The sequence below is a fragment of the Macrobrachium rosenbergii genome, chromosome 52, assembly GCF_040412425.1.
Source record: "Macrobrachium rosenbergii isolate ZJJX-2024 chromosome 52, ASM4041242v1, whole genome shotgun sequence".
Classification (NCBI taxonomy): Eukaryota; Metazoa; Arthropoda; class Malacostraca; order Decapoda; family Palaemonidae; genus Macrobrachium; species Macrobrachium rosenbergii.
Genome location: NC_089792.1, coordinates 33803871 through 33815098, shown reverse-complemented (window position 1 = coordinate 33815098; position 11228 = coordinate 33803871). Strand labels below are relative to the sequence as shown.

At 39.2% G+C, this 11228-nt stretch overlaps 1 protein-coding gene across 1 annotated transcript in view; it reads right to left on the bottom strand.

Annotated features, from left to right (window-relative positions):
• LOC136833798 (N-acetylneuraminate 9-O-acetyltransferase) overlaps window positions 1–11228 on the bottom strand; it is a 263251-nt gene that overhangs the window by 30248 nt on the left and 221775 nt on the right. The window contains exon 13 of the mRNA XM_067096057.1: window positions 7185–7401. Coding sequence (XP_066952158.1) covers window positions 7185–7401 — 217 coding nt within the window. The remainder of the gene's footprint in view (window positions 1–7184; window positions 7402–11228) is intronic.

The following is an 11228-nucleotide window of genomic DNA, read 5'->3' as shown; positions in this document are numbered from 1 at the left end:
TTCCAGCTCCAAGAGGCCTTCTCCTAACGGCCTCTCTACCCTGAAGGCAACCCAGCACCCACAAGGACATGCTGCCATGCAACTAAAAGAAGGAACAGCATCACTCATTTGTTTTATGAAGCATATGCAAATTACAAAGGTAAGTCTGGAAAGCAAGGGAATCTGCCTGGTACCTGTTACCTTTATCTTTTTCTCTCGAACTTACTCACATTTAATTACTGTGTTCATTTCTATTCTCAAGTCCAGTGTAAACACACGTCTTGGGTGTTCCCCTGAAGACTGTGAAGTAGAGTAAAAGTTCTCCATTGGCAGAAGCAAAATTAATGTAATGCTCCCTCCTGACTCTTGCCTAATTTACATAGATGTGTGAGAGTAATTAGTGCAGTGTGTTAATCAGACGTCTCTCTGCTCCTGCATGAGTGATGTCCCGTTTTACTATTCTCAAGTGTATGTCTATCCTGACCCCAGATTGCTGGGAATTGAATCATTAGAAACTATGTTGCTTGTCAGCATTAATTACTCAGGGAGTAGATTCTCAGTTACTATTAATGTGCCCTCTTGCAAGTGGGTTATTTTCATTTTGAATTATTAAGTGGTGTCCTGGTGTTATTTATGCTGTTAATTTACCCTGTAAATTTGTAATTAAAGTAATTGTAAGGTACTAGGATTCTCACTTGCATGACCTTACCCATTCTTTTCAATGTTCTTTTCCCATTTACGTCACTGTGGCCATTAGCAAGGCCATAGACATATACAGTGCATATATATAATATAGTGCATATATATATATATATATATATATATATATATATATATATATATATATATATATATATATATATATATATATATATATATATATATATATATATATATATATATATATATATAATAATATATATATGTGTGTGTAAACTGTATTAGCCACAATACCCTCTTCTCGACTTCTTCTCGTGGTCAGGTCGGCAACATGACCTCATTGTGATTATGGTAACACGGGTTCGTTCCCGCTACCGGACATCACAACCACTTCAAATTTCTTGCACATGGATCTCAAGGCTTTGTAGTGACAAGAGTATCCAAAAAAAGTGCGAAGAATTCGAGAAGATAAGAGGGCATTGTGGCTATTGCAATTGGATATGTATCTGGTAAAAAGTGACCAGTAGATTCTACACACACACACACACACATATGTATATATATATATATATATATATATATATATATATATATATATATATATATATATATATATATATATATATATATACATACACACACACACACACACACATATATATATATATATATATATATATATATAGTGAACCCCTCGTTTATCATGGTAGATAGGTTCCAGAACTGGCGCGATAGCTGAAAATCCGCAAGTAGGGACACCATATTTACAGTATTTATTTAACATGTATTCAGACTTTTAAAACCCTCCCTTTACATAGTACTGTTAACAAACCACCCTTTACAGTAATGTACAGATATCCAATAATTACAGTACACAGGCACAAATGATAAGCAATAAAACAGTAAAACATAAAAAAATAGAAAGATTGTTATGGTGCGTACTGTACAATTGTACAGTATTTTACTCACCACGATAGAGTTGGAAGTTACAATAAAGCCCTCCTCGTATGTACATACTGTTAACAAACCACCCTTTAATGTACAGAACACTTAATGCATGTACAGTACCCTAATCTAAAACAGGCACTAATATTAAAATGTTAGAATATTAAAGTATACAGTATAAAGAAATAAAGATTGTTACTGTACCCACCATGAAAGAAGTTGAAGAAAAACTTGAATGATGATGGCGATGAATTTGCTGCACAGTAGAAATGATGATGATGAAGCTGATGATGTCTTCTACTGTGCAGCCAATGATTGTATTTTACGTCTCTTCAGACTGAGGTGTCTTTTCCTGGGACACCTCTTCAACTTCTTCCTGGGACACTTCTTCAATTTCTTCCGAAGGCATAGTAGCAGGAGGAACTGGCTCTTTTTTGCGAGGCTGGAAGAACATTGTGATCGGAAGTTGCTGCCGCTGCTTCTTTTTCGATCGAAGAGCATCCTGTAGGGAGTCATGTCTTCATCGATTTTGTTGCAGAACTGCAGAGAACGAACCATATCCTCGTCCCATTCTTGTGACAATTCTTTCAGCTCCTTCGCTAGGTTGCAGAGCTTGGCAAGCCGTTCTAATGTTAAGCCTGTTTCTTCAACAACTTCTTGGGTCTCTTCCTGTGGTTCATTTTCTTCCTCACTGGCTGATTTTGTCAGGTCTTCGAGGTCTGCGTCAGTTAGCGGCTGGGAATGGCAGTCCAACAACTCGTCAACGTCTTCCGTCGTCATGTCGCCAAACCCGTCACCTCCAATTATCGCAGCCAACTGCACAGATTTCCATACTGCAGTGTTGAATCTCGGCAGGCGTAAATCCCTCGTCGTCGTAAACAATCTCGGACCACAACTTCCTCCAGCTCGCGTTAACGGTAGCAGGTTTCATTTCTTGCAGTGCCTTCTGGATGTTCTGAAGGCACGTGGCAATTGTGTACTGCTGCCAGTACGCCTTCAAATTGAATGTTTCATCCTCATCTTCTTGGGCGGCATCCACACACGCAACGAGGTCCGCCAAGGTATTCTTCGTGTAGAGGGCCTTGAACGCCCAGATAACCCCCAGGTCCATCGGTTAAATTAAGGACGTTGTGTTGGGTGGCAGGAACTCAACCTGAATGCCCTCATGCAAAAGATCAGTCGCGTGTCCACCAGCGTTATCCAACAGGAGAAGGATCTTAAATGGCAAGCCCTTCTCTAAGAGATATTTACTGACTTGTGGGATAAAACACTGGTGGAACCAGTTGGAGGTCAGCATCTTCGTAATCCATGCTTTTGGATTATGCATCCAATACACGGGAAGGAGATTCTTATTTTTATTTTTCAAAGCACGAGGGTTTTTCAACTTATAAATAAGCCCTGGCTTTAGCAAAAATCCCGCAGCATTGCCACACATCACGAGGGTAACACGATCTTTGAATGCTTTAAAGCCAGAGGCTTTGGCTTCTTCTTTGAACAGGAAAGTTCGCGATGGGATTCTCTTCCAAAACAAACCCGTCTCATCCATATTAAAGACTTGTTCGGGCTTGTATCCACCTTCAGCGATAATATTCTTGAACGTCTCATTCGCGTAAGTTTCAGCAGCGACCGTGTCAGCGGAAGCAGCCTCGCCATGCAGGGAAACGCTTTTCAGGCCGAAGCGTTTCTGAAACTTGGCGAACCATCCTTTGCTGGCGGTAAAACGTCGTGTCTGAGGCTGGGAATCAGTGGATGTCCCTGCTTGAGGTTCATCTACATCATCTTCGTCATCTTCCTCTTCTTCTTCAGCGTGGTCGCCATCATCTTGAGGTTCCTTTGCCGCGAAATTCTCATACAACCTCAAAGCCTTGGTTCGGATGATGTTCGTATCCAAGGCTATTTTCTTCTTCCGGCAGTCGGCAATCCAGATTGACAAAGCACCTTCCATACAGATGATCGTTTTATTACGAGCCGTAACAACTCGCTTTGCTGACTTGCTAAAGGTGATGGCAGCCGTCTTCCTAATCTTCGCCTCATCCTTCTTAATGTAGCGAACAGTGGATGCGTTCACTCCAAAATGGCGGGCCACGGCCGCGTAACTTCTCCCTTCCTTCAACATATCGAGAAGTGTCACCTTCTCAGCAATCGTCATCATTTTCCGTTGGCGTTTAGGCTCAGTACCAGCCTTAGCAGAAGCAGAACGCTTGGGAGCCATTGTAGGGGTTAAACAAAGTTAAAAAAAAAGTTCAACTTCAAACACACACTGTCACGCACAGCACTGGTAATGTAAACAGCATCTATCTACCGAGAGAGCGGGAAACGAAGTGGCCGCGAGAAGATGCTGCGGGTCAGAGACAAGGGAAGCTGCTGCGGGTCGGAGAAACGGTCAAAACACCAATCACAGGCGAGATTACAAAACTTGGGAGCTGATTCGTCATCTATCACCAATGGAACCAATCACAGCCCATCTTACATGCTAGTTTCAAATTCAAATATACTTTACGCTATTTTATGCTTTTTTTGTTGTAGTAGTATAGGTTTATTCGAGATGTGATTTTTGCAACAAACAATATTATTGGATGCAGTAAAAAGATTCATGGAAAAGATGCACATTCATTACATTTGTATTTTATAATTAGTATATATGTAGCCATCAGCAGCCTTACACCATTCAAATATGACAATGTCAGACTGCATCTGATTAGCGTTTCATGTTCAGTTTAATTTTACTAGTACTATAATGAATTATCGTATGATCACATTCTCTTTTTGTTTAATTTCATTTTGTACTAAATTATATGTCATAATGCAATGAACCAACAGTACTAGCAGATATTAATAATTATTAATGGAATTAATGAAATATTTGGGTCTTCATATATCGCGACTATTTTTGAAATTTCCGGAAAATCCGCTATATATTTTCTCTTATAATATACATACGTAATGGAAAAAATCTGCGAAGTCGTGAATCATGATAGTCGAACCGCCGAAGTAGGGTTCATTGTAGGTTCACTGTATATATATATATATATATATATATATATATATATATATATATATATATATATATATATATATATATATATATATATATATATATATATATAAAATTTAAAATTTAAAAGAAACCAAAAGTGACACTGTAAAAAGTTCTGTATAAACCTATGATTTCTGACTGACTGATTTAAACTTGATATTCTCCATTTCAATGTTACATGCGATGCATGAGGACAAAATCAGATTTGAAATTTCCAAGTTGTATCGACCTCTTTGAACAATGTTACTTTGCCCGTTACTTCTGCATCTGCTACTGTCATATATATGATTTATATGCATAAAATATTTTGATTGTATTTTTCTATTTAACAAGGAATGTTGTGAAACTGAACATCTACAACACTGACAGTGGGTGAATACAAAAATAATATGCAAAGTATCTTTTGAGGAGTACAACTGTTGGAAGGAGGTGACCCGAAATGATCTAAGCTTCGTAAATCTAGCCCCCCCCTCTCTCTCTCTCTTTAATGATATTAAAAATATCCTATTTACATATTTTTAAGTTCTTCAAGCTACAACAAATTTAACAATGGATGCAGACAACAACAACAAAAACAACAACAATAATAATCATTATCATAACAATCATACCATGTGCACTGGATGTAAGCAAGTGTACATTTGTCTACTGATTTTATAGAAGCGATTAGCCGTTGTTTTGTACTCGCGTTCTGATACCGCCACGTTAAAAATCTAATGATCATTTCATCCAAATCTGTGTGCGTGTGTTTTTGAGTTTTGCTATTCATTTGGCATGGCATACAAAAACTGACGAATTCCTTACACCATCCAAAACCTGTAGTTAGTTACTTGAGCTCAGGCTGTTGTTTAACATAAGTTAAAACACTGGAGCAAATATGCGATACACAAAGCAAGGGAGAACAAAGTAAACAGACATAAACTTATACAATTGCTCACAGAAGTGCACTCTGCATGTGACTGACAAATCAAGTGAGAATATTTGCACGTGAATGTAATTATTTTCACTAAAAAATTAATGACAAAATATATATGCTATCTTTCATGGCGTAGTGAAAATTGTGAATTTCAATGACTATATTCTCAATCCACGTGTCAACTAAATGCAACTTGCACTTCCATGAACAATCATACAACACATGCCTGTCTGTTTACTCCTTTTCTCTCCATTGCATTATGCATCGCTATTTTACTACAGTTTTGGTGACGTTACTCTCCAATAATTAAAAGCGATTAATATAAGGGTGCATATCATCAGTAAATACAGGGTGTTACATATTTTCCCAAAGTTTTAACCACTGACCTACAGTAGCCAAAGTGCAAATAGTGCGTGACAGGTTGGACAGTGGAAGGAGTTCGTAAATTTTCATATGCCATACTGATGAAAAAACAGTATCGTTGTAATAACTTTCATGAATCCTGAAAACATGAAAATTCTGATGAAACATTTATTAGAGATAATGTAGATATACAAAAATGCAGTACAAAATCAGCAGACATACGCACAAATGCACTGACATGCAGTGTATACAGTACTTTTTCTTATTTCATAATAAATAATTCTACTTGTATCACTGCACTCATTACTGAGTTTAACAACTGCAAGGACCCTCCTAGAACCTGACAACGAAATAATGCTACATAACAAGAGAGGATGACAATAATAGATTTTCACATAATTTCTACACTGTTTCTGGAGTCTTGCTTTGGGTCTTTTTTGCTTAAGGATTTCGTTACTTATCATTGTCTATTAAGCTGAGGTACCTGTGCAACGAGCTTGCAGAGAAAAAGTAAAAATTATTTTCAAACACAAAATTTTTATTTTCCATATCAACCCATTACGCCTACTTATAATTTGGTGTTCCCGCCTACCACCCTCATTAATAACTTGCAACCTATTGGTCACACAACGCTGGAATGAAGCCATTAGTTGCTGGACCTCCACGGATCCATTTGTCCAAGTGCTAGGTTACTGTCTCACTACCATTTTCTCTGTGTTAAGTATCACAAAGTTAGGTTTATTACAAATAATGGGGTTGTAAGAAAAAGTTTGGGTTATAAAAAATTATTTTTCTAGTGAAAAAAAATTTTATGCTTACATCATAGATGTATGGCTAATGAATTTTAGAATTTTCTTATATTTCACAACAATGATTAAACTTTTTACAAACAATACTCTTAAATGAAACACAGGAACATCTGACAAGAGCTACCAGGCCAGTGTCATAAACCCATGACCAATAACAAAACTAACATGAGAGTGCAGAAACCAGAATTATATATAAATCCTGAGAGGAAAAAGAATCTAGTCAGTTCTAAAAACCAAAGTGATGTTTACTTGTCAAAAACTCCTTTTTAGGAATAAAGTACTTAGATTTTTCAAGAATATGGCATGCATGCATGATCAGTTAACATGAATATTAAATTATGCTCAAACCATATGTCAAATTATTAGACTTGTTAATGAGAAAAATTAAAGTACCACATCTAATTAATCAACTACCCAAAGTTTGTGTGAGAATCTTATAAAGTAATATAATGTAATAATAGTCAGTTATACTTACTGGAACCCATACAACATAAGGATGTATCTCATTACAGTCAGGCTTATTGGTACATAACAATGCCATTGTTGTATATGACACGATGAAGATAGTTGCCACGCAGGAAACCAACAAGGCAAGCCGGCCTCCCATTAGGTTGGATCCGCTTTTGTCGTCGATGATTCCATACTGTGTGAGGCCCTGATACAACAAGCAAAACACCATGCCATACAAAAGGCTGCAAAAACATGGCATATCTCAAATTTTGGATGGAGAAGCACAAACAACACCAAATAATGCTGCGACATTATTCCTACACTCCAAAGCACTTAAAAATTCTACCAACACATTAAAGTTCGTCCATTTACTTGAGATTATCATTAACACCTGAACCTATCTTACAGGGCAATTCAAAGTGTGTCACTGTCATTATTCCACTAACGGAGGTATTATACAGTACATCAAGCCAGTGCTGCAAAAGGTTATCTCCAGTAACTTAGTGACATCAGTAAAAAAATATACGCTACAGTTGGAACACAAAACTAGGGTATTCCAGTTGTATTTCCTCATTCATCATAGCTATTATTTCATATGAGGGCATCACAGCCTACAATCACAGATCCAATGGATTAGTACGTAGCAATGCAGGCAAATATCTCTAGTCGTATATATAATTTTAGATGTTCCAGCAAAACCGTAAAACCAGGGATTTCACGAAACCCCTGAAATTTTCAGGGAATTCGTGAAATCACCAATTCACTTAGGGACATTTGATCACCGAGGGGCTTGTAATAACACGGCGAAACAGTGATTCCTCTACACTGTTTCACCGTGTTTAGGATCAAATATCCCTAAATGCATATGATCACATTTGATCCCTGAGGGTCTGGTACTAAACAAGGCAAAACAGTGTAGATGAATCACTGTTTTGCTGTGTTTAGTACTAGCCCCTTGGGGATCAAATGCTCCTAAGTGAATTGGTGATTTCACAATTCCCTGAAAATTTCAGAGATTTTGTGAAATACCTAGTTTTACAATCTTACTGTAACACACACACACACACATATATATATATATATATATATATATATATATATATATATATATATATATATATATATATATATATATATATATATATATATAACAGGTAGTGCTCGAGTTACGATAATTCGACTTACGATAATTCGCTTTTACAATGGTGTTAGCAATTAATATCGATACGACAATATTTTGAAAATACGTATTTTTAAATTTCGCGGGTGACTGGCGCAGGCAACAATGTACAATCAGGCAGCATACAATACGTTGGCCCGAGAGGCAAGAATAGGTACATTAAGTCAATGAGCTGACCTCACTTGCTCTCGTTGTGTCAGAAGTTAAAATAGGTCAGTGTTCTTTTGCAATTTATATGTTTGTAAATACAGGTAGTGCACGAGTGACGATAATTCGTCTTACGATAATTCAAGTTTACGATGGAGTTAGCAATTAATACCGGTACGACAATATTTAGAAAATATTTTTAAATTTCGAGCGGGCACAGGCAACAGCGTACACTACAGTTGCCGTACAATCAGGCAGCAAGAGAGACCATCTGAAACAAGTCCATTGCTGTGCACTGAAAGGGGTAGTCCGGGGGCTGTGTGAGGCTCATCGCTTCTGTAGGTAGTGAAGGTGCATGCATGTTGCACAAAATACAGGTTGATCTGTGGTGTTGTAAGTCACTTTCCATACCTGGCCAGTAAATGCAGTGCCAGGCCATTTGCAACATGGAGTCAAGGCCTTGATGACCAGCATGCAAGTTACTTGCCACTTGTTGGAGATTTTCATGGATACATAAACGGGCACATCCCTGATCATATGTGTACGTAATTAAATTGCTGGCAATGGCCAAGCGGTCACTGACGCTGTAGAATTGGCATAGACATGCTATTTCTTGCGACTTCTGTAAGGTGCCAGTCTCCAGCTAATATCTTAGCTGTTAAGAACTGATATATTGGATCATCGATTGCTGCCCTCTTGATGGTCTCTTCATACATGATGTGTCCGTCTTGGTCTAGGACTTCAGTGGCAGTGGAAACTACCGCTATTGTTAGGTCTTCGTCCAGCTCGGTGTCGTCTGCATCAGGTGTTGTCCTAAGGGCAGGGAACTGTGACAGGAAGTCGGCAGCGCAGCTCCTTTTTCCTGGCAGGTACTTAACACTGAATTTGAACTGTAGGGATTTTTCCTTCAGTCTCAACAACCTAAGGTTAGCTACGTCTCTCAGGGCCTTATTACCTAGAAACTTGATGAGTGGGCAGTGGTCCATGACAATAGTGAGGTTCAGGCATTCTAATAGGAAGAACCTAGCCTTTTTAAGGCACCAAACTACTGCTAGAGCCTCCCCTTCCATGGCTGCTTATCCTGCCTCGGCAGGTGTTAAGATAATGGCTACCACATAAAGCAATCCTCCATCACTCTTGCAGCAGAAGGGGTACTCAGCTGAAATGCATAAGAAATATTGCTGGTGGATGATGACACCTACCCCTTGCTTACTCCAGTCTGTAATTGCTCCTGGAGGGTGGGCTTCATCATAGTATGCAAGGCTTTCTTTGGTCAGCTGGCATATGGGATCCTGTGCTTGTTCAAATCTTGTCTGTAGTTGATCATCCCAATAGACAAGTTTCCCTGCTTTTTCTCCAAAAGTTCTCTAATAGGAGCCATGACAAGAAATGGTGCCAACTGGTTAACAAAACCGTGCCATGACCTGATGCCAATGGTAGTTGGCTTTACTGGCATGGGGAAGTTCTTGATGGCTGCTAAGCTGTCTTCTGTGGGTTTATAGTAGTAACATCTTAAATGAAAGCCCATGAAATCTACTTCTCTTCTGCAAAATTGAAATTTTTCTGGCCTAAGTGTGATACCTTTTCTTGTACAAGTCGCTAGAAAGTTGTAGGTGAGCCAAAATGCCGCCTCTACACTTGCATCATAAAGAAAGGTGTTGTTGACACACTTGTATTTCCGGGGTACTTCTTAAATGGTGTCATCGAATTGACGAGTGTAGGCATCCGAGGCAGAGCAGTGGCCCATGGGTGTCTCGCAGTACACTGGTACCGCCTCCAAGGCACGATGAAGGTAGTAAGCTTGCAACTTTCCTTGTCCAGCTCTACTTGATGAAATCCCCAGTAAGAAAGAATTTGTAGGGACTCCAGATGCCATGTCAAAGGGTGCAGTTGTATGGTGCGTCTCTCTCATGCAGCTGGTAATCAATGGTGTGTCAGGGCTGGATGGACTTCTTGTCTACTACCACCATACAAGCACACCATTCTGTTGCCTCTCCAAGGGGAACGAGTTGCAAGACCCCTCTTTTTATATCTTCACCAAGTTGGGCTTTAACTTCATCCTCCCAATGCTTAGGAATCGACTCAGGAGTGTGGCAGACATACAGCACTGCTCCTATGTTAAGATGGATGTGATGAGGCTTACCTGTCATCACAGGTATAGGTTCCCTTGAGGTGTTGAACATTAAGGATGAAAAATGCTGCTATAACCATTTCTTGAGTCTTGGGACATTCTCCTCTAACGCTGGAAGAGGCACTGTCATAGGTTTTGGGGGCATGGCGGCCATTGCAGCTGGAGTTGTCATTGAAGACACTAGGCCTATTTACGTTCAATGAGGAAGAAGTGTGATGGGGGAATTTCTCTGGTACTAGGCCCAGTTCCTTACAGGCTGTTAATAAAAGGTAGAGGTGTTTAGCTATCTTCATGAAATAAATATCCTGCAAAGTGGAGTGCCCTTCATACTTAAATTGGTGGGTGGCCGATCCCACGCACTTCAGGGGTATGTTGGCAACATCCCTCAGACCAGCCTGGTGTCGCAGCAGTGCAGGTCGCACATTAATTAATGAAAGCAGGGAGAGTTCTGCTATACACACTTCGGTGCCAGTGTCCACCACAGCGGGGGAAACTGATAATGGGTTGAGGGGTATGGCAGGCTTCAGCCACTACAATGGCTCCTGAAACATCTACAGAGGCTGCAGGCCCCTTTGTATTCTTTTTACTGCTTCTACAATATTTCTTCAGCT